At 42.9% G+C, this 22,423-nt stretch overlaps 2 protein-coding genes and 1 pseudogene across 5 annotated transcripts in view; 2 read left to right on the top strand and 1 right to left on the bottom strand.

Annotated features, from left to right (window-relative positions):
- LOC143300847 (neuropeptides capa receptor-like) overlaps positions 1-8,465 on the top strand; it is a 15,357-nt gene extending 6,892 nt beyond the window's left edge. For all 4 annotated transcript variants that reach the window (XM_076614789.1, XM_076614786.1, XM_076614788.1 and 1 more), the window contains 4 exons: positions 2,030-2,236; positions 3,715-3,870; positions 6,106-6,287; positions 7,193-8,465. In XM_076614789.1, coding sequence (XP_076470904.1) covers positions 2,030-2,236; positions 3,715-3,870; positions 6,106-6,287; positions 7,193-7,523 — 876 coding nt within the window. In that variant the 3' untranslated portion in view covers positions 7,524-8,465. The remainder of the gene's footprint in view (positions 1-2,029; positions 2,237-3,714; positions 3,871-6,105; positions 6,288-7,192) is intronic.
- Positions 8,466-10,699: 2,234 nt separating this feature from the next.
- Positions 10,700-17,851, bottom strand: LOC143300848 (casein kinase I pseudogene; annotated as a pseudogene).
- Positions 17,852-17,934: 83 nt separating this feature from the next.
- The window catches only part of LOC143300844 (lysophosphatidylcholine acyltransferase 1-like), a 33,196-nt gene continuing 28,707 nt past the window's right edge, over positions 17,935-22,423 (top strand). Inside the window, exons 1-2 of the mRNA XM_076614783.1 lie at positions 17,935-18,108; positions 20,432-20,574. Of these exons, the coding sequence (XP_076470898.1) occupies positions 18,004-18,108; positions 20,432-20,574 (248 nt within the window). The 5' untranslated portion in view covers positions 17,935-18,003. The remainder of the gene's footprint in view (positions 18,109-20,431; positions 20,575-22,423) is intronic.

Here is a 22,423-nt window from a genome sequence, read left to right as displayed (position 1 = left end):
GACGATGTGGCCACAGACAGAAAGACAGGAAGACGATGTGGCTACAGACAGAAAGACAGGAAGACGATGTGGCCACAGACAGATGGACAGGAAGACGATGTGGCCACAGACAGTCAGTGTGGCCACAGACAGAAAGACAGGAAGACGATGTGGCCACAGACAGATGGACAGGAAGACGATGTGGCTACAGACAGAAAGACAGGAAGACGATGTGGCTACAGACAGAAAGACAGGAAGACGATGTGGCCAGACAGAAAGACAGGAAGACGATGTGGCCACAGACAGATGGACAGGAAGACGATGTGGCCACAGACAGAAAGACAGGAAGACGATGTGGCCACAGACAGAAAGACAGGAAGACGATGTGGCCACAGACAGATGGACAGGAAGACGATGTGGCCACAGACAGAAAGACAGGAAGACGATGTGGCCACAGACAGAAGGACAGGAAGACGATGTGGCCACAGACAGAAAGACAGGAAGACGATGTGGCCACAGACAGAGGGACAGGAAGACGATGTGGCCACAGACAGAAAGACAGGAAGACGATGTGGCCACAGACAGAGGGACAGGAAGACGATGTGGCCACAGACAGAGGGACAGGAAGACGATGTGGCCACAGACAGATGGACAGGAAGACGATGTGGCCACAGACAGAAAGACAGGAAGACAATGTGGCCACAGACAGATGGACAGGAAGACGATGTGGCCACAGACAGAGGGACAGGAAGACGATGTGGCCACAGACAGAAAGACAGGAAGACGATGTGGCCACAGAGGGACAGGAAGACGATGTGGCCACAGAGGGACAGGAAGACGATGTGGCCACAGACAGAAAGACAGGAAGACGATGTGGCCACAGAGGGACAGGAAGACGATGTGGCCACAGAGGGACAGGAAGACGATGTGGCCACAGACAGAGGGACAGGAAGACGATGTGGCCACAGACAGAGGGACAGGAAGACGATGTGGCCACAGACAGAAAGACAGGAAGACGATGTGGCCACAGACAGATGGACAGGAAGACGATGTGGCCACAGACAGAAAGACAGGAAGACGATGTGGCCACAGACAGAAAGACAGGAAGACAATGTGGCCACAGACAGATGGACAGGAAGACAATGTGCCCACAGACAGTCAGTGTGGCCACAGACAGAAAGACAGGAAGACGATGTGGCCACAGACAGATGGACAGGAAGACGATGTGGCCACAGACAGAAAGACAGGAAGACGATGTAGCCACAGACAGATGGACAGGAAGACGATGTGGCCACAGACAGAAAGACAGGAAGACGATGTGGCCACAGACAGAAAGACAGGAAGACGATGTGGCCACAGACAGAAAGACAGGAAGACAATGTGGCCACAGACAGATGGACAGGAAGACAATGTGGCCACAGACAGAAAGACAGGAAGACGATGTGGCCACAGACAGATGGACAGGAAGACAATGTGGCCACAGACAGTCAGTGTGGCCACAGACAGAAAGACAGGAAGACGATGTGGCCACAGACAGATGGACAGGAAGACGATGTGGCCACAGACAGAAAGACAGGAAGACGATGTGGCCACAGACAGAAAGACAGGAAGACGATGTGGCCACAGACAGAAAGACAGGAAGACGATGTGGCCACAGACAGATGGACAGGAAGACGATGTGGCCACAGACAGAAAGACAGGAAGACGATGTGGCCACAGACAGACAGAACTTAAGTCAGATGGACAGACAGATAGAGAACAAGACAATGTGACCACAGACAGACAGCCGGACACAGACAGACAGTCAGTGTGGCCACAGACAGACAGAGAGACAGACAGACAATCAGAGAGCAAGAGAATGTTGCCACAGACAGACATACAGACCCACAGACAGACAGCAAGTGGTGTGTGAGGGGGTGACACATAGTGTGGGTGTGGTAACACAGTGGGTGTGTGGGTGGTGGTCACGGTGACACAGGGTATGTAGACGGAGTGTGACGACACAGTTGGAATGCGGGTGTGGTGACGCACAAGGCGTATGTATGTGCAGGTGCTGGCCTGGCTGGACCTGAGCAACCTGGTGCTGGCGTTGCCCATGCTGCTGGTGATCACGGTGAACGACGACACTCCTCACTTCCAGCCCCTCTGCCAGGGAACTACCTTCGTCGCCCTCTTCACCGCCCTCACCTCCGGCCCAGTCCTCGTCGTCATCGCCGCCAACCGCTTCCGCAAACTGTGCCAGCCCCAGAGGTCTCAGGTCAGTGTGCGGTGCACGTGAGACATGACTGGTTTCTGGTGACTTGTGTCAGTGAATGAATGGTTCAGTGACTTGTGTCAGTGACTGAATGGTGACTTGTGTCAGCGATTGTACAGTGACTGTGTCAGTGACTGAATGGTGACAGTGTCAGTGATTGTACAGTGACTGTGTCAGTGACTGAATGGTGACAGTGTCAGTGATTGTACAGTGACTGTGTCAGTGATGAATGGTGACAGTGTCAGTGATTGTACAGTGACTGTGTCAGTGACTGAATGGTGACTTGTGTCAGCGATTGTACAGTGACTGTGTCAGTGACTGAATGGTGACAGTGTCAGTGATTGTACAGTGACTGTGTCAGTGACTGAATGGTGACAGTGTCAGTGATTGTACAGTGACTGTGTCAGTGATGAATGGTGACAGTGTCAGTGATTGTACAGTGACTGTGTCAGTGACTGAATGGTGACTTGTGTCAGTGATTGTACAGTGACTGTGTCAGTGACTGAATGGTGACAGTGTCAGTGACTGTACAGTGACTGTGTCAGTGACTGAATGGTGACTGTGTCAGTGACTGAATGGTGACTGTTTCTGACTGAATGGTGACTGTGTCAGTGACTGAATGGTAACTGTTTCTGACTGAATGGTGACTGTGTCAGTGACTGAATGGTTCCTGTGTCAGTGACAGAATGGTTCCTGTGTCAGTGACTGACTGACTGGTGACTGTATCAGTGACTGAATAATTTGGTGACTGTCAGTGTATACATCCATGGGTGTAGTGTACAGTTTCAGTTTCAGTAGCTCAAGGAGGCGTCACTGCGTTCGGACAAATCCATATACGCTGTACTGTAGTGTACAGTTCTGGTTTACTGACTGACTGGTGGAATAGTGTTTGTCTTTAGTGCAGTTTATTTTATTGTATAATGTATTGTGTAGTGAGGTGCACTGCGTAATGTATCATTTTGTGTAGTGTAGTGTATTGTGTAGTGTACTCTACTGGTTTTCTGACTGTTGGAAACAGGTGTATTGCACAGTGTAGTGTAGTGTAGAATGTAGTGTATTTATAGTGCTGTGTGTTGTAGTGTATTGTATAGTGTAGTGCATAATGTATTGTATTTATAGTAAAGCATATTGTATAGTGTAGTGTACAGCACTGATTCACCTTTTGACAGGTGAAAACTAGTGAAAACAGGTGTTTGTATTGTTCAGTGTAATCTTTTATGTCGTGTAGTGCGTTGTATAATGTTGTATAGTATTGTATAATGTATTGTATAGAGAAGTGCATTGTATAGTGTAGTGCACTGAATATTTTCATGTACAGTACAAGTTCACTGACTGGCTGGTAAAAACAGGTCTATGGTATGGTATCAAGTAGTGCACTGTTTACACATTGTACAGTGTAGTAGTGCATTGTATAGCCTGTACTGCATTGTGTAGTATAGTGTACAGTACAAGTTCACTGACTAACTGCGTGGTGGAGACAGGTGACGCTGCCACTGGCCACCAAGCTGACTGTTGGATGTTTCGTGCTCGGGGCAGCCATCAGTACGCCCAGTGTGTGGCTGTTTGGTAAAGACACCGTGGCCTACAACACTGGAGACACGCCGGTCAACATCTCCTACTGCTTCATCAAGAAAGAGGTCTGGGCACGTGAAGAATGAATGATGAACGGAATGAATGAAGAAATGAGTGAATGAACAAACAAACAATACAATGAATGAATGAACAGCTACTGTTTATCACAGGAGGTATGGACAATTGAAAAATGAATGAAAAACTGAGTGAATCAATTGATAGGCTTGGGCATGTGAAGAATGAACAACAGAATGGATGAATGAATGAACATCAACTGCTTCATCAAGAAGGTCTGGGTATGGAGGAAGTGAAGAATGAACGAACTACTCAGTGAATGAATGAATGAATGAATGAATGAACATCTCCTTCTTTGTCATCAAGGAGGTCTGGGCAACTGAAGAATGAATGAACAATATAACAAATAAATGAATAAACAAAGAACAATACGAATGAATGAATGAATGAATAAATGAATGAATGAATGAATGAATGAACTACTGCTGCTTCATCAGGAAGGAGATCTGGGCAAGTGAAGAAAAAACGAATATAACAAACAAAGGAATGAATCAATGAATAAACAACATAATGAATGATTGGTAAATCTGTGTGGTAAATCAATGAGTGAACAAACATCAAAATAAATGGAAGGATGCATTCACCCTGGAATGAGCAAAAAGAAGGAGTACCGCACTACACTACATGTTGGTCAAACATCCAAATAAATGGTTCACCCTGAAATGAACAGCCCAAATTTCATACACAGAGAAACCTGTTGCGACAACAAAAGTACTCCACTCCACTCCACAACAATGCAACGCAATGCAATGCAATGCATGTTTGTGTGTGATGTAGTTAGATGGTGGGTGTTCACAACATGACATGACATGATGTAACTGTGCAGGTGAACCTGTGGCTGATGTTGATATGGTCAGTGGTGATGGGTGTTCACAACATGACATGACATGACGTAACTGTGCAGGTGAACCTGTGGCTGATGTTGATATGGTCAGTGGTGATGGGTGTTCACAACATGACATGACGTGACGTAACTGTGCAGGTGAACCTGTGGCTGATGTTGATATGGTCAGTGGTGATGGGTGTTCACAACATGACATGACATGATGTAACTGTGCAGGTGAACCTGTGGCTGATGTTGATATGGTCAGTGGTGATGGGTGTTCACAACATGACATGACATGACGTAACTGTGCAGGTGAACCTGTGGCTGATGTTGATATGGTCAGTGGTGATGGGTGTTCACAACATGACATGACGTGACGTAACTGTGCAGGTGAACCTGTGGCTGATGTTGATATGGTCAGTGGTGATGGGTGTTCACAACATGACATGACGTAACTGTGCAGGTGAACCTGTGGCTGATGTTGATATGGTCAGTGGTGATGGGTGTTGACAACATGACATGACATGACGTAACTGTGCAGGTGAACCTGTGGCTGATGTTGATATGGTCAGTGGTGATGGGTGTTCACAACATGACATGACGTAACTGTGCAGGTGAACCTGTGGCTGATGTTGATATGGTCAGTGGTGATGGGTGTTCACAACATGACATGACGTGACGTAACTGTGCAGGTGAACCTGTGGCTGATGTTGATATGGTCAGTGGTGATGGGTGTTCACAACATGACATGACGTGACGTAACTGTGCAGGTGAACCTGTGGCTGATGTTGATATGGTCAGTGGTGATGGGTGTTCACAACATGACATGACGTGACGTAACTGTGCAGGTGAACCTGTGGCTGATGTTGATATGGTCAGTGGTGATGGGTGTTCACAACATGACATGACATGATATAACTGTGCAGGTGAACCTGTGGCTGATGTTGATATGGTCAGTGGTGATGGGTGTTCACAACATGACATGACATGATATAACTGTGCAGGTGAACCTGTGGCTGATGTTGATATGGTCAGTGGTGATGGGTGTTGACAACATGACATGACATGACATGACGTAACTGTGCAGGTGAACCTGTGGCTGATGTTGATATGGTCAGTGGTGATGGGTGTTCACAACATGACATGACGTGACGTAACTGTGCAGGTGAACCTGTGGCTGATGTTGATATGGTCAGTGGTGATGGGTGTTCACAACATGACATGACGTGACGTAACTGTGCAGGTGAACCTGTGGCTGATGTTGATATGGTCAGTGGTGATGGGTGTTCACAACATGACATGACGTGACGTAACTGTGCAGGTGAACCTGTGGCTGATGTTGATATGGTCAGTGGTGATGGGTGTTCACAACATGACATGACGTGACGTAACTGTGCAGGTGAACCTGTGGCTGATGTTGATATGGTCAGTGGTGATGGGCGTCAAGTTCATGGCCGAGACAGTGGCCCTGGTGGTGCTCTATGGGTTCACTATTGTCAGCCTGCGACGACACAACAAGCACATGTCCGCCATGATGAGACGGCCCTCTGCTGTCTCCACTGGTTCCAAGAGTGTCTTCAAGTCAGTTCCTCTGTGTGTGTGTGTGTGTGTGGAGGGAGGGGGGGGGATAGGGGGAAGGGAGGGAATTTTGTGTGTGTGTGTGTGTGTGTGTGTGTTGCGTGTGTGTCTGTGTTCACTTTCATTTAATGTCTGTCCACATTCAGAGTGTATATGTTGTGTGTGTGTTGTGTTGTATGTGTGTGTGTGTGTGTGTGTGTGTGTGTGTAAAAGCATGCCTATGTGCATGTACATGCTTTTTCTGCTAATATCTGTCATTGTCTTGGTCAGTCATTAGGACGTCAAGACAATTGACTTTGACATCTGGAGATCCTTTGGCTGGCGTGACTGAGATATGACAGCTTAATGACTACTTCTTCTTCTGCGTTCACTCGTATGCACACGAGTGGGCTTCTACGTGTATAACCGTTTTTACCCCGCCATGTAGGCAGCCATACTCCGTTTTCGGGGGTGTGCATGCTGAGTATGTTCTTGTTTCCATAACCCACCGAACGCTGACATGGATTACAGGATCTTTAACGTGCGTATTTGATCTTCTGCTTGCATATACACACGAAGGGGGTTCAGGCACTAGCAGGTCTGCACATATGTTGACCTGGGAGATCGTAAAAATCTCCACCCTTTACCCACCAGGCGCCGTCACCATGATTCGAACCCGGGACCCTCAGATTGACAGTCCAACGCTTTAACCACTCGGCTATTGCGCCCGTCTTAATGACTACAAAAGTTGTGGATACTGATGAAGGTGATCAGTGAGTTGATGTCAAGCTGTGATCAGTGTGTTGTTACAAAGAAGTAAGCAGTGTGTTGATTTAATGACTTAAAACAGTGATCGGCGTGTAGATGTAAACAGTGATCGGTGTGTTAATGTGAAAGCATTGACCAGCGTGTGATTCCTGTCATTGCAGAAAACACACGGTGCTGTTCATTGCGGTGACAGTGGTCTTCTTCCTCACTTACTTCCCCTACTTCATCACCGTGATCCTACTGATGGTGGATCGATCCATTGAGGGCCGCATGGGCCCCGTGGCCAAGGCCTTTTTTGACCTGGCCAAGCTCTTCCCTCTGCTCTCCAACATCAGCAACCCCATCATCTACAGCTTCACCTCCAAGAGGTTCCGGGGGGAATGCAAGAAGATCTTCCACCTGCACCCCTGCAGGAAACTGCTCAACTTGCAGCGCCAGGGTTCGGTCACTGCCTCCAACAGCCATGAGATGTCCCAGTCTGAGGACTCCTAAGCTGGGGACACCACTGTCACCTGTTTCTCTGTGTGTGTGTGTTCAAGCATTGTTGTCGTGTGGACCACCTGTGTCCAACACTGTCCTCATACCATCGCAGTGTGTGTGTTGGGTGTCTACACAAACTGTTGTCCTCTTACCACTGCACTGTGTCTATACAGAATGTTGACACAATACCACTGCAGCCTCTGTGTTGGTGTCTGTACAAAATGCTGTCCTAATATCACTGCAGTCTGTGTGTTGGTGTCTATACAAAGTTGTCCTAAAACCACTGCAGTCTGTGTGTTGGTGTTTACACAAAATGTTTTCCTAATACCACTGCAGTCTGTGTGTTGGTGTTTACACAAAATGTTTTCCAAAAACCACTGCATTCTGTGTTGGTGTTTACACAAAATATTTTCCAAAAACCACTGCATTCTGTGTGTTGGTGTTTACACAAAATGTTTTCCTAGTATCACTGCAGTCTGTGCGTTGGTGTCTGTACAAAATGTTGTCTTCTTATCTTCTTACCACTACAATGTGTGTGTTGTGGTCTGTGTACAAAATGTCTTCATACCACTGCAGTGTGTAGTCTATGTATGTATCTGTGTGTGTGTGTGTGTGTGTGTGTGTGTGTGTGTGTGTAAAAGCGGTGACTGGTACCATGATGGTGTTACTGTGCATAATCTAGCAGGAATGTGAGCAGGACAGTGAGAGTTTTACAGTATCATCAAACATGTAACAGATCATGTCAGTCTTACAGCTGTACAGTATCATCAAAAATAAAACACCAAGTCAATCTTATATATATATATATACACACACATATATTACATGTGCATGTGTTGCACTGAGGATCACCTCAACCATTGAAATGTAAATATCATCACCTTTTATTGCAATCCAAGTCATTATGTGATGAATGCTCATTGTTGCTTTAAATAAATTTGATATTCTCTCTAAGTGTGAACTCCAGAATAAATATGTATTGGCGCATCCTCTCAGAGTGCCATGTCACTCCCCACCGCATTTCTTGGGAAATGAAAACACAAAGCCTGGGTAAAATATAATTCTCTCTCTCTCTCTCTTGCTGCACATATATGCATACATGTACATGTTAGTACTATGTATGCATTCTGGTCATGCTAAGCTCTTCCCTCCAGTCCCTAGTCATATGCAACAGTGACTGGCATTAAAATCATCTGAGAGTTATTTCTTTCATTCTAATTCTGAACAGCTTTTCATGTGTCTGCATCTGAAAAATAATCTCTTCTAACAAATCTCACATGATGTGAACATATAAACAAAAGTTCACACGATCACAGAAACGGAAAAGAAAGGTTTGGTTATTCATTGATAAGTCACATCAATGTCACTTTGTATACAATACTAGAGGGGAAGTTACTCAAGCATGAATGGTTCACTAAAAATCAGTAATGGTGTGATGCACCAGGGGAACAAGAATTATGAATAAGTTTCTTCTCAAAAAACAGAAAAAAAGGTAATAATATAAAATTAAAAGAAAGATTAGCTATCCTCACAACTACACTGTAAGACCATGTAAACGTAAAACAATCACATGATATGCTGTGTCTGTGATTCCTGCAAAATATCACAAAACATCCCTGACAAGCTCCCAAGAAGTAAATGCTTGAAAATTCCCCAAATGACCATGACTAATTTAGTGTTTTTCAAAGTTCACATGGTAACATCAGTGCAAGAGTCTGTATTAGTGTACAGGTATCTGTTGGTGTCAATCAAAAATGAATGAAAAAAAAAAAGTCATGGGTATCCCAGGTTCTCCTATGTGCCTGGTGGTTTAGTCCCATGTCAATGTGCAGACCTGCTAGTGTTACATTCCCCACTGCAGGTTAAATATGCACGTAATCCAGATAAGCTTTCAGTGGGCCATGGAAACATGAAAACACTCAGATGCACACCCTCAAAAACAGTATAGCTGCCTAAATGGTGGGATAAAAGTGGTCATACATAGAAAAGCCGAAACATGGATGTATGTATTAAGTCCACACACGGACACACTCATTTCCCTTGTTTTCAATTCAGTGAAACCCTTTTCCATCTGGAAGTGGGTTAAGGAAATAGAAACCTGCCACCCCCTTAAAAAACAACAACACAACCCACCCCTAAAACAGTTGTTTGTACACAGCTTATTGTTTAGAACCCACAGGCACTGGCAATTGTCCACAAAATTGTACAACTAGATTAGTGTTACTTGTGTTGAACTGCGACTTTATCTTTGCAGAATGAAATGACTTAGTGAGGAGTGATCACAGATGGTCAGTGCAAGAGCCAGTCACTTTGCCCACAACAGGTTTTTTTATCATGGAAGGTATGTGTAACTTTTGCAGAGTTGAGGTTTTCTCTTTCAATTACTTCAAAATTGTGTTTTCACGTTTTGTACTGATTACTGTTGGTTCATTTTACTTTTCTGAATGAGATGAATATTTCTTTTGAGATGTTGCATTGATTTGACAGTTAACTTTGCTTTGCACTTGTGGACTGTTGTGATCAGCCTAGCTGTTCCATGCCATAATGACCAAACTGTATCATAGTGTATTTGCAGTCACTATAACTGGCTTTGCCCAGTGAGTTTTCATTGTTGCCCACATCACATATCCTTTCAGTGATTCAACAGTGTCCAGTGACTATTCACATCTGTCATCCACATCACACATCCTATTAAGTTGAACTTATACAAACTCGTCCAGGACTGACACACTTACCTATCACCCCAGACTAGGACAAACCCACTTATCTATCACACTGATTCCAAACTAAGGCAGCAGAAGTCTAACAGCTTTTGAAAGAGAAAATATCAATAATTGAAAAAGTCACATGTCTAACATGGACAGAAATTGAAAGCTGCTTGCCAAGTCAGTTGGTATCACATCTGATGAAATCTGCTTGCAAAGTCAATTGGTATCGCATCTGATCCTTGATTAAGGTGTTTTTTTTGGTTAAAAAAAAAAATCTATTTCATTTTAAAACTGATCTTGCACATGTTTTGTTGCCCAATCTGTGTGTGAAAGGTTGTATTAAAGAAGGATGGGTTTGGGGAGGGGGGTGGGGAACAGACTGCAGAGATGCAGAGCACTGTGTACCAACAGCAAGCTTCAAGTTTCTCTGTGTGATGCTCATTCCAGATACACACATACATAACACAGTATCAAAGCCAATAATCTCTGACAATTTACTTCATACAATCAACAAGATGCACACAGAATCAAGGGTTATTTCCAAGACATACCAGGAACAGAAAAAAGTATGATAGGAGAGAGAGAGAGAGAGAGAGAGAGAGAAATCTCACCCTCCCCCAAAGTAATCCTGCTAGTCTCCAAAGCTTGGACATCACAGACCTTTAGCCAGTGGAACAAAACTGCCAACCTTCAAACACCATTTGCCACTGCTCCTTTCCCAACTCCCAGCAGATTAAAGGCTTCAATATAATTGCCACCAACATAGACCAACAACAAACAAACACATCATGAGCTAATAGTAACAAAAAATGTTTGAAAACAAAATGGGACGATAACAAAGGAAGGCCAAAAAATGACAAAAAGAAAGTTGAAATAATGCAGGCACCCCCCCCCTCACCCACCCCAAGAGAAAAAAGAAACCAATGCAATCAATGAAGGCTCAATCACCAGTATTGTTGACATCCTTTTGTTGACAATGGATAGATGACACACTGTCAAATGTACATGCATATATGCATATGCTATGAGTGAACAATGAATGCTGCACATGCACACACCAAACACAGGGGCACATGCTCAAACATCACCTCTGGCTGCAGTTCAGAGCAAACAAAATCAACTCCCTTGGTCCTGACAAAAAAAGTGAATGCAATGGTTTTCAGTGAAAATAATGACTGAAGTCATCCTCACTGTGCTTGATGGTACCACCAGCACTGGTCACCTCCAATCAAGCATCACTGACAGGAGTTTCTTTCCACACACACATGATAATAGTACTGAATGTGTGTGTGTGTGTTGTGAACAGGTGTTTTGTGTAAGTCAAGAGTTGTACAGATGGCAAATGGGGCCTGATCACACAAAAGTGCTGTCAAAGTCCCAAAGTGTGCAAGAACCTATTTCTATCATGATGAATGGCTTCAATTCTTGGGTTCATGACCCAAACAAAACATGGGCAACCCCCACCCCCTCAGGATCCCAAACCAAAGCAACTGTACACAAAGACATACATGTATACATGTTTTGTACCCAGTCACATGATACATCCTATTGGGACATGTCTTTGATCAATTTTAAATGACCACAGCAAACAATCTCCAACTGGTCAGCTGTCTTTCTTCCCCTTCTACATCTCCCTGACCAAACTGGATCTTTCACAGCAATCTTGCATGATCAACACCTACACTTTGATGTGGCACTGAGGTCACTCTGAAATGAAGTGGCAGAGAAGGAGTAAGGAATGAGAAAGGGTTGTCTGACGATTACAGGGCCAGTAGGAAGGATGAACCCCCACAGTGGGAGGCCAATGACTGTGTACAGCCACATCACAAACATGACACAGCACACACTCCTCCTCCTTGATGACATACATCTATCTGGTCCTTTAGCACTGCATCAACAATGCCAGGTGTCACTGCCAAACAGTCAGACTGTCTACTGTTACGTTCATGGATAGGTGATCCCCATTCTGAAGTATGAACAACACTGCAAGCATCACACTGCTAAACAGTCAACACTGCAGGTGTCACACTTCTAAACAGACTGTCTACTGTTACATTCATGGCCAGGTGATTCCCCTTTTGACAGTATGAAGTAACAGCACTGCAGGTGTCACTTCAAACAGTCAGTCTGTCAAGGCCAGGTGATCAACTTTTTTACAGTATGAAGTAACAACACTGCCAAACAGACTACTGTCGCAGCTTACATCCAAGGCCAGGTGATCCTCTTGTACAGTATGAAATCAATCAACAGCCACACAACAAAACAAAACATCAATTTCAAATATATGGTAGTAGTTTTTACACACACCTAGACATATGTACACTAAATACACTGTTTTGGCTTCCACAAAAACAAAATATACAAATCATTGTTCAGACAAAAAAAATCGCTCCTCTCCCGTCCCATATTTTCCACAGATAAAACAGGAATAACAAATGTCTAGATAAATATATATCATTATATATAAACTCAATGAATTATGGTAACCAAGTCTACTAAACCAATAATCAATGACAGAAAATCCATACGACTACTGCTGAAGCACAAGTTTTACAAAGACATTTACTGATTTAGAAATGAAAATATTTTTCAATCTGAAACAAACAAACGCACAGACATGAAAAAGAACAAACAAAAAAAAAATCCTGAAACTAAAATCAAATCTATATGATCCATGACCAAGAAAGGTAGTTTTAATTTTAATAAAAGAAGACTTTTTAAGTTATTCTAAATTCTACATTCAATTGGTCTTTTAAAATTATTTTCTGAATTCTACCATACAACCAGCCACAACAGTTCAGAAATTCAATGAAAAAGAAAATGTACATTTCAACTTAATCTGTTGTTTCTTCTCTCGAAATAAAAATCTTAATCAAAGTCACAAGCAAGTTGTGTATTTCCAACGGAAACAACATCAACGGTAGAATATATAAATTGAAATGAAAATGAAATGAAAACAATGCACTGGCAACACTACAAACAGCAAACCAATGACCTCAGTGACAACAAAACAGAGCAGCAGACCTGAAAGGTGAACTAAAAACTGCAACAAAACATCACAAAATCTAGTGGTGGTACAAGTCAAAGAGTACTGTGATACTTAGCAGGTTGTGGTCAAGGAACAATATTGAGCTGTCTGCTTGAGCTTTGGACAGTGTAATGGGAACGGACAGAGAGAGAGAGAGAGAGAGAGAAAGAGAGAGAGAGAGAAACAAGTTCTAGAGAGATGGGGTTAATCTGCAGCAGATGGCAGGTCAGCCAACAGGTTTTCTCTGTCACCTTTTTCACACTCCAAGAGTTTTACCAATGTGGACAACAAGGACTGCACGCCAGCTGTCTTCTTGTTCTACAGTCCCACACACTTGCCAGCCAGATGGTCGGTCAGCAAAACAGCAAGGGACAGGGAACTCCAAAAATATCACTGATCACAAACACAGAATGCCAAGCCACACCTTTAGTTTTTTATGCAAACAACATTCAAACCTTTTCCTTTGCCTGGACAGGATGATAAAAACATAATAACAAATGTTGGTATGTATATGATTATATCATTACTGTTTGCATCCACGCACGGCTTTCACTTGGGAGATTCCCAGAAATGAGGCTGTGACCCTGTGCAGGAATGGAAGTGGTGAGAAGGTGATGTCACAGCCACCCTGGATCAGCCCTTCTGCTGCCTGTGTATCCCCCTCACATCACCTGTCCTTACTGCCTTCACCTCCCTGTGGAGCAGTGGCCTAAAGGTAATGCGTCCACCTAGGAAATGAGAGAATCTGAGCGCGGTGGTTTGAATATCACACTCGCCAGTATTTTATTCCCCCCCTCAACTGTATCTTGACTGAGTGGTGGTCTGGACGCTAGTCATTTGGATAAGACGATAAACCAAAGTCCCGTGTATTGCATGCATTTGGTGCACATAAAAGAACCCACGGCAACAAAAGGGTTGCCTTGGCAAAATGCTTTAGAAAAATACATTTACATGCAGAAAAAATAAAGGGGGTGGAAACTGCTGGATGGTAGCAACGTGCTTTCCCTGAGGACAGCAGCCCGAATTTCACACAGAGAAATGTGTTGTGATAATGAGCAATACAATACAAAACACATCACCTGCTGTTATTTTCTTCACCAGTCCACCCACATCTCACCAGTCCATACTGTCTACATCACCCCACCCTCACATCACCTGCCCTTATTATCTAAACCAGTCCACTATCTAGTCAACTTCAATGCTATTTTTCTTACAGGCCAACACTCACTAGCCATATTAACAACCTTTCCTAAGTTGTTTTTGTCATCAACGAAAAGAAAGAAAAAACAACTGAAGGTAGCATGAACAGATTTTCTTTCATAATAAAACCTGCTAAAACAGATTAGCAGGCTAGAATTTAAAGGTACCTATAATTTTAATAAAACCTGCTACCACTGTTTTAGCTAGCTAGAAAATCTACAGTACCTATCCAGTCTCTATTGTAGGTGGACTGTGAAGGGTCATGTGATGTGGTTTGGAGAAACACTGACAACTCTGGTCACTTCACTCTAAAGCTGAACAGGGGGCCAGGTTCCAAACACATCTCACTCTGTTCCTATGTGATTCCAACAAGCACTGTAAAAACAACAATAAACAAACAAAAGATCCAGAAACATCTGTTCATGAAATATATATTCTCCTGATAAAGATAACAGCACTGACAACTGTAATATATCATGATACAGAGATAGACATAGGTGGGTGAACAGGGGGCGTAGGTGGGGAAGGGGGAGGGGAAAAGAGGTGGGAGGGACGAGTGGGGGGAGATTGAGAGGGAAGAGAGTTTTTGTAAGGAAGAAAGAAAACAAGTGTAAACAATCACAGCTTTTTTTCTTCTTTCTTAAGGGTCTCTTTAAATATCATTTTCACCACTGCATTCATGAGAGCAATATTTCGTCTAATTTAGCCAAATATGTGAAAAGTAATGAATCTCCCACAGACGCAGTCAAGCACAATTGGTCTTACTCAATTATTACATCAACAGAAACATTTTCTTCCAAACTACGCTATTTCCTTATGCATGTCATTGGACTGTAATCTTCTGAATCTAAGTTTGATGTGACTGAAAAGTCTGAGACAAAGTTTCTGAGATGGGAGTTGACATCAGTGACAATCTGTGCAGCATCTGCAGGAGATCACTTAAAATTCTTTTTAATGTACTTCTTGTGTTGTCTATTAAGCAAACAAAAAATCCCAGCCTGAACCTTCTAGGAATGATGCTGAAAGAAATGTAACATGGTGAACTGAGATTTATAATTTTCCATTATAGATCAGTTCTACTGAGTCAGTATTTCAATTATTAAATTACAAATACATAAGTGAACATTATCTAAGCGAAATAATGACAAAAGACAGCAAATAAACAAATAAAATATAAGGAAAAATGCCACACAAACTTCAACCACTCAATATTCTTTTAACACTTTAACAGATTTCTGGAAGGTAGTTTCCCCAATGTTAGTATGTACACAAGTATACAGCAAGAGGTATAAACAGATCACTGTTCTTGTAATCCTGACCACCTTTTTAAAGTGTAGATTTCCACCAGAACTGTAATTTTTTCATGCCCAGTCCTATAATCCATTCCCACCCAAAACAGAAATGACAGAGAATATGCGAGGGAGGGGAGAGTAAGAGACATACAAAGAAAGCTCAAAAAGACTTTAGACTCTTACACACACACACACACACATACATACACACACAGAGAAAAAGTGAGAGGGAGAGAGAGAGAGAGAGAGATTAACACAATTTAGAAATTCTGAACATTTTGAATTTTAGAGTAAACTAACAATGCTAACATGCTTCAGACAAAGTTTGTGGTAACTATTACTCATAAAGTTATATACTTTGTATCTTGTACTGAAACAGTGATGAAAAAAAACAACCTTATTGTTTATAATATGTATAAAAAGTTTACAATTTACAAAAAAGAAAAGTTATTTAAACAAAGTTCTGTTTGTATTTCATTATCTGCTTGCCTCTTTAAAAGATTTTTCATTTAGCTTCAATGTTCACATCTGGCTTTCTGTATAAAAAAAAAAAGAAAAAAGAAAAAAAGAGGCATTACAAAACAAACAAAAAAAAGTAGAAAAAAAAAGGGGACAGAATATTACAAAGCTGTGTTACAGATGTGTTTTCACAACAAAACCAGAATGTGACAGTTCTTGGATGTGTTCTCACTATGAATCCAGAATTGACAGTATTGATGTGTTTTCAATATGAATCCCGAGTTCACATTACTTGGATGTGTTCTCACTATGAATCCAGAGTTCACAGTACTTATGTGTTTTCAGTATGAATCCAACCTGACAGTACTTAAATGTGATTTCACTATGAATCCCGAGTTGACAGTACTTAGATGTGTGTTCATTATGAATCCAGTCTGATAGTGGAAGAGAAGTTGCACAGTGTGGACCAACATCATCATATAGTACAGTACAGTGTGGGGACTCAGCTTTGCTCAGCTTGCTTCCCCAGACAGCCACCAATACAATGTAGCTAACGTCCTGTGGTGGGGACAGCGGTGTTGGTGGACTGGGCCACAGCAGCTGCCTTCTGCTTCAGCATGGTCCAGTCGAAGGTGTAGTCGTACTGGTAGTTGAGGGTGCGGAAGAGGATGCGGAACAGTTGCCGCAGGTACATGTAGTCTGGAGCTTCTTCGAAGCGCAGACCTCGGCAATAGTTGAGGTACATGGCAAATTCTGCTGGGAAACCCTTGCACAACACCTCCACTGGTGTTGACATTTTCTTTTCACTGATCTTCTCATACTTCTGCTTCTTTGTGTTGGCTTTGAGACCTTGCCACGGAAGGCTGCCACGATTGAAATACATGAGCACATAGCCCAAGGACTCCATGTCATCACGACGGCTCTGCTCGATACCAAGATGAGCGTTGATGCTGGCATAACGTGCTGTTCCAGTGAGATTTTTGTCTTCACGGTATGGGATGTGAGTGCGAGTGCGACTGTCTCTGTACTTTTTGGCAAGGCCGAAATCAATGACAAAGACTTTGTTGCAATGCCTGCCAATGCCCATCAGGAAATTATCGGGTTTAATGTCCCTGTGAATAAAATTCTTGTTGTGGACATACTCGATACGTCCAATCATCTGGTCAGCAAGCATCAGCACGGTTTTCATTGTGAATCTTCGGGAGCAGAAATTGAAGAGGTCTTCGAGGCTGGGTCCCAGCAAATCCATTACAAGCTCGTTGTAGTTCTTTTCTGCCCCAAAGTAGCGAATGTGTGGAATGCCAACACCCCCTTGAAGTATCTTGTACAGCTTACTTTCGTACAAAAGCTGGGGGTGTCGAGCTTTTGTTGATTCCAGCTTGACAGCAACCTCTTCGCCATTTGTTATGTTGATGCCCAGGTAGATATCGCCAAACGATCCACTGCCGATTTTTCGAACCAGACGGTACTTGCCTGCCACAATAAACTCACTGCCTTGAAGGCCAGACTTCTCTGATGCACCATCCATTGTCAAAAGTCCACAAAATAGTTCTCTATTTGATCAAAATCGAAAGAAAACCTTCGGTCAAGCCAAAAAGTTGGTTGCCATCTTGGGTGTTTCGGCTTTGCGATGCAAGTATCCCATCATGCACCATTTCCAACCATAATCCTGCACGACGGGTCAGTGCGCATGTCATGCGGAAGTTCTAAAATAGTATCATCGCAGTCGTGACTGTTTTCTGTCCGAGTTGGTCTGCCGATCGCCTACTGAACGTTATCCAGCACAGCAAAGTGGCCCGACCAAGATGAAGGAAGCAAGTAAAAATCAGCAGCAGAATGCGGGAAGTAAAACAGACGCATTGAATCCTTTTTACCATCGACTGCACCTGAGCGGACTGGATCTTGTCAAGGTTTGACGAGTATTTTGGCTCTTTAGTTCTTAGAAGCACGCTCATGAGATGGGAGATTTTATTTGAGATAAACATTTATCGTCAGCTTGTGAATGCGATTGATTGTTTGAGAGCAGACGTCATATTCAGTTCCCAACCATTGTGTCGGCCTACTTGGAAGCGTATATCACAACCACAAATGTTGCTTTTATAAGGCATGTTTTGCTCTTACTTTTATTTCCTTAAATTTGTTCACCGAAAACGTTATTTTGGCATTGACTACTAAAACACACGAACTGTCTTGAGACAAATCCCACACGTGCACACACACACACACACACACACACACACACACACACACACACACACACACACACACTTTTTGATAAGAATCGGTAAGGTGAAGTCAGAACTTATGACTCATCGACCTGTACAAGTCCATTGTAGAACTGTGCACTGTTATATAATATAGATATAATACTAATGTCCTTCCTGTTTTGCCCTCCAATTTTAGCCAATGAAATTATGATGGCATAAGTTCTTTGATTCTGTTTCAGTTTGATCTTATTTTAATTACCTAACTGAAAAAAGACCATTTTAATTGTTAACTCTTTAATTTTGAATAAGTGTGCATTCATTTTTGATCAGTCTTTAATTTTCAATACACACATGTGCATTTATTCATTAACCCAGCCACAATCAACTGTCATTTTTTTTTTTTTTTTGCACTAGTACATTGTCTTTAGAATAAAGGGGTGGTTTTTAATTCTAAGTCTATTGTTTCTTTGCATTGTAGTTGTACTCGTTTATACAGTCTTGTTATAAATGTGAAAATATATGTCCCAATGTTCTGACTGCAAAAAAGTATGTAGAATATTCACAAAAAACAGTAGTTAGAATATTGACAAATAATATTCCTATGTATTTATCACAAAACATCAGGCATATATTATCGTTTCTTTTCTTCTTTTTTTTTTTTTTAAAGAGAAATATATTTTACCATAAGTTGCATAACACAACTAGAATATTGTGGAACCACTTTTGTTTTATTTGTGTTTAATGCAAATGATCAAGTTAGTGTTGAAAAAGCTGTGTGTCAAGTTGAGGGTACTGTGTATTGCAGCAGACTTTTTTGTTTTTTGTTTTTCTTTTTTGTCAGATGTGACAGTGGTAATGTCTGTGTATAGCTACAGATTGTCAAAACCATGTCTATGTGTGTGGCTACAGATTGTCATAATGACTGTATAGTGCATGTGTATATAAATCTACAGATTGCTACAAGTACAACGTACTACAATGTGGCCTGTAAGTCTACAGATTGCCATAATGATAATGTGTGTGTTTGGCTGCAGTTTGCCAACATGTCTGCATATGTGGCTTCAGGGCACCATAATCAGTCTGAGAGTGTGTGCTACAGATTGTCTTAATATCTTTGTGTGTCTGCAGATTCTGCAGTGATACTCCTGTGTTTGACTGTAGATTGCCATCATGTCTGTGTTTGGCTACAGATTTCCATAATGTCTGTGTGTGGCTACAGACTGCCATAATATCTCTTTGGCTTCAGATTGTCATCATGTCTGTGTGTGGGTACAGACTGACATCCTGTCTGTGGCTACAGATTGCCATAATGTCTGTGTGTGGGTACAAATTGACATCCTGTCTGTGGCTACAGATTGCCATAATGTCTGTGTGTGGGTACAAATTGACATCCTGTCTGTGGCTACAGATTGCCATAATGTCTGTGTGTGGGTACAAATTGACATCCTGTCTGTGGCTACAGATTGCCATAATGTCTGTGTGTGGGTACAAATTGACATCCTGTCTGTGGCTACAGATTGCCATTATGTCTGTGTGTGGCTACAGGTCACCATGTCCCTTATGTCTAGGCATGGTTACAGATTACAGACTGCCATCATGCCTGTGTTTGGCTTCAGATTTCCATGTCTGTGTGGTTACAGACTGCCATCATGCCTGTATTTGGCTTCAGATTTCCATGTCTGTGTGGTTACAGACTGCCATCATGCCTGTGTTTGGCTTCAGATTCCCATGTCTATGTGGTTACAGACTGCCATCATGCCTGTATTTGGCTTCAGATTTCCATGTCTGTGTGGTTACAGACTGCCATCATGCCTGTGTTTGGCTTCAGATTTCCATGTCTGTGTGGTTACAGACTGCCATGCCTGTGTTTGGCTTCAGATTTCCATGTCTGTGTGGTTACAGATTGCCATAATGTCTAGCTTCACATCTGTAACATCTTTGTGTAATGTCTGCAGTTTAATGTCTGCATGACTACAGACTGCTATGATGTCTGTAAATATTGTATGATGTCTCTGTGTGGCTACAGATTGCAGTAATGTCTGTGACGGTGGCACCAATACGTCTGCTCTTGGTGGGTCTGCTTCTGCTGATGATATGGCCGCTGGCAGCCATTGCTGTGGCTTTCCGCAGACCAGAGGACCGTGGCAAACCCTTAGCTGGCTGGAGATGGTCAGTCCAGTTTTGTTGTTGTTGTTTTTTGTTGTTGGTCAGTGCTTGAACTGTATCATTTGTATGAGTGTGCCTTGTAAAAAGTTTGTTTTGACTTGCAGATTTGCAAAAAATAGTAAAATGCCACAGCAAATACTGACATTATCTTCCTTTCTCACATTCTTTGGCCCTGTCCCAAGGTTTCAGTTGCAGATCCTCACGTATGCGTATACTGATAGACTAGACTGCACATGTGCATGCACATGTAATATATGATATATGCACGCTCAGATCAGATCATGAAAAAAATTCAGCCCTTTCCCAGAAAATGAATTTACAGTCAGCCAGAAGCAGAGAGTGAGAGTGAAAGGAACATTAAAAGGAAAGGAGAATGACTTGGAGTTGGAATGTGTTTTGCAGGAGATGAGGTATTTCTTGCTTGATGTATACCAGAGTCCGAAAACTTTTTTTTTCTTCTTTGTCATGTTTATTTTTTCATGTCATGTTTTCACCGTCATGACATATCTTCACTATCTGGTCACATTTTTCAATTTCATATCATGTGTTTTTAACTGCCATGTCACTTTTTCACCATCATGTGTTCACTGCCATGTCATGATTTCTCTGTCGTGTCATGTTTTCCCAGTCAGACATGCTCCCTCCACTCTACCTCCTGAAATTAAAATTGGTGTAGTAGTGATCGCTTGCTAGCTGAGGGTTAATGTTGTTACAAAGTATGTAGTACATTGCACTGAACACTTTCAAAGAAAGAAACCTTTTCCACATTGTACTGACCAACTATAGCTACTGATGCACACCTTCCCACAAGCAGAAAAAAAAGGGTGGCACTGTCAGTGTAGCCAAACACTCTCCCTGGGGAGAGCAGCCCGAATTTTACACAGAGAAATCTGTTGTGACATGATAAAGAGTAATAGAAATAATACAATTGTGCAATGTTCATCGTCTTTCAGTTAGTGTCTTTCTATAGTGTGACCAACATCAACTGGCTGATTTCCTCTTTATCCTTTTCAAAAGGGTCATTTTACAGTAAATGTATGAATGAAAAGCTAAATAGGAAGTATTTACGTAACCATTTTCTATGGTCATTGTTGTCCTCCATTGCAGTGAATGTAGCCCCTTCTTGATTGTGTGTGTATGTGTGCGTGTGAGTGAGTGAGTGAGTGAGTGTGTGTGTGTGTGTGTGTGTGTGTGTGTGTGTGTGTGCAGTCAGTGAATTAAAGAACAGCTGTGCCTTGATTTAGATATCACAACACGATGCACATAGCTCTGGCAGCATTATCCACAGAGCCATACATGATGAATAGGCAGGGCGTGACACACAGCTGTGATGGTGTTAAACCACTGCCAGCAATGACACAGCTAAGTGCAGACTTCTTTCCACAGCAGACACTGTGACTGTGAGAGAGGGCTTTTAGGACAGAGGGGTGACGAGAGAGGGGTGACAAGAAGAGGGGTGTTGTGGGGGGTGGGGGCTGAGGGGGTTGTCAGGCTGTCATTGGGCAGAGTGGCACTTAGCCAGCCAGCCAAGCAGGAAGTGGGGGCCCTGCTGTGTTGGACAGAGGGCAGCCAGGCTTTGTTGATGGGCTCACACCCACTGCTAACTACTACATTTACTCCTTACATATTTATTGGGGCTGGTGCATGGTGTGGTGTGCCCTGTAGGCATGGGGGGGGGGGGGGAGGCAGTGGGGAAGGAGGGGGTGTGCTGTAAAGTGTGGTGTGGCTGTGGTTCAGGGTCATCGTGGATCAGTGTCATTGCAGTGGTTAGCATTTACTGAGGTCTCTCCCCCCCCCCCCCTCTCAGCCTCCAAATGCCTGTAGTGTGGTCTGGTGTAGTCTGACCAGTGCC

Source organism: Babylonia areolata, chromosome 26 (assembly GCF_041734735.1).
Source record: "Babylonia areolata isolate BAREFJ2019XMU chromosome 26, ASM4173473v1, whole genome shotgun sequence".
In the NCBI taxonomy this organism is placed as follows: Eukaryota; Metazoa; Mollusca; class Gastropoda; order Neogastropoda; family Buccinidae; genus Babylonia; species Babylonia areolata.
Note: the sequence above shows the minus strand (reverse complement) of the source record. Positions and strands in the feature narration are given on the sequence as shown.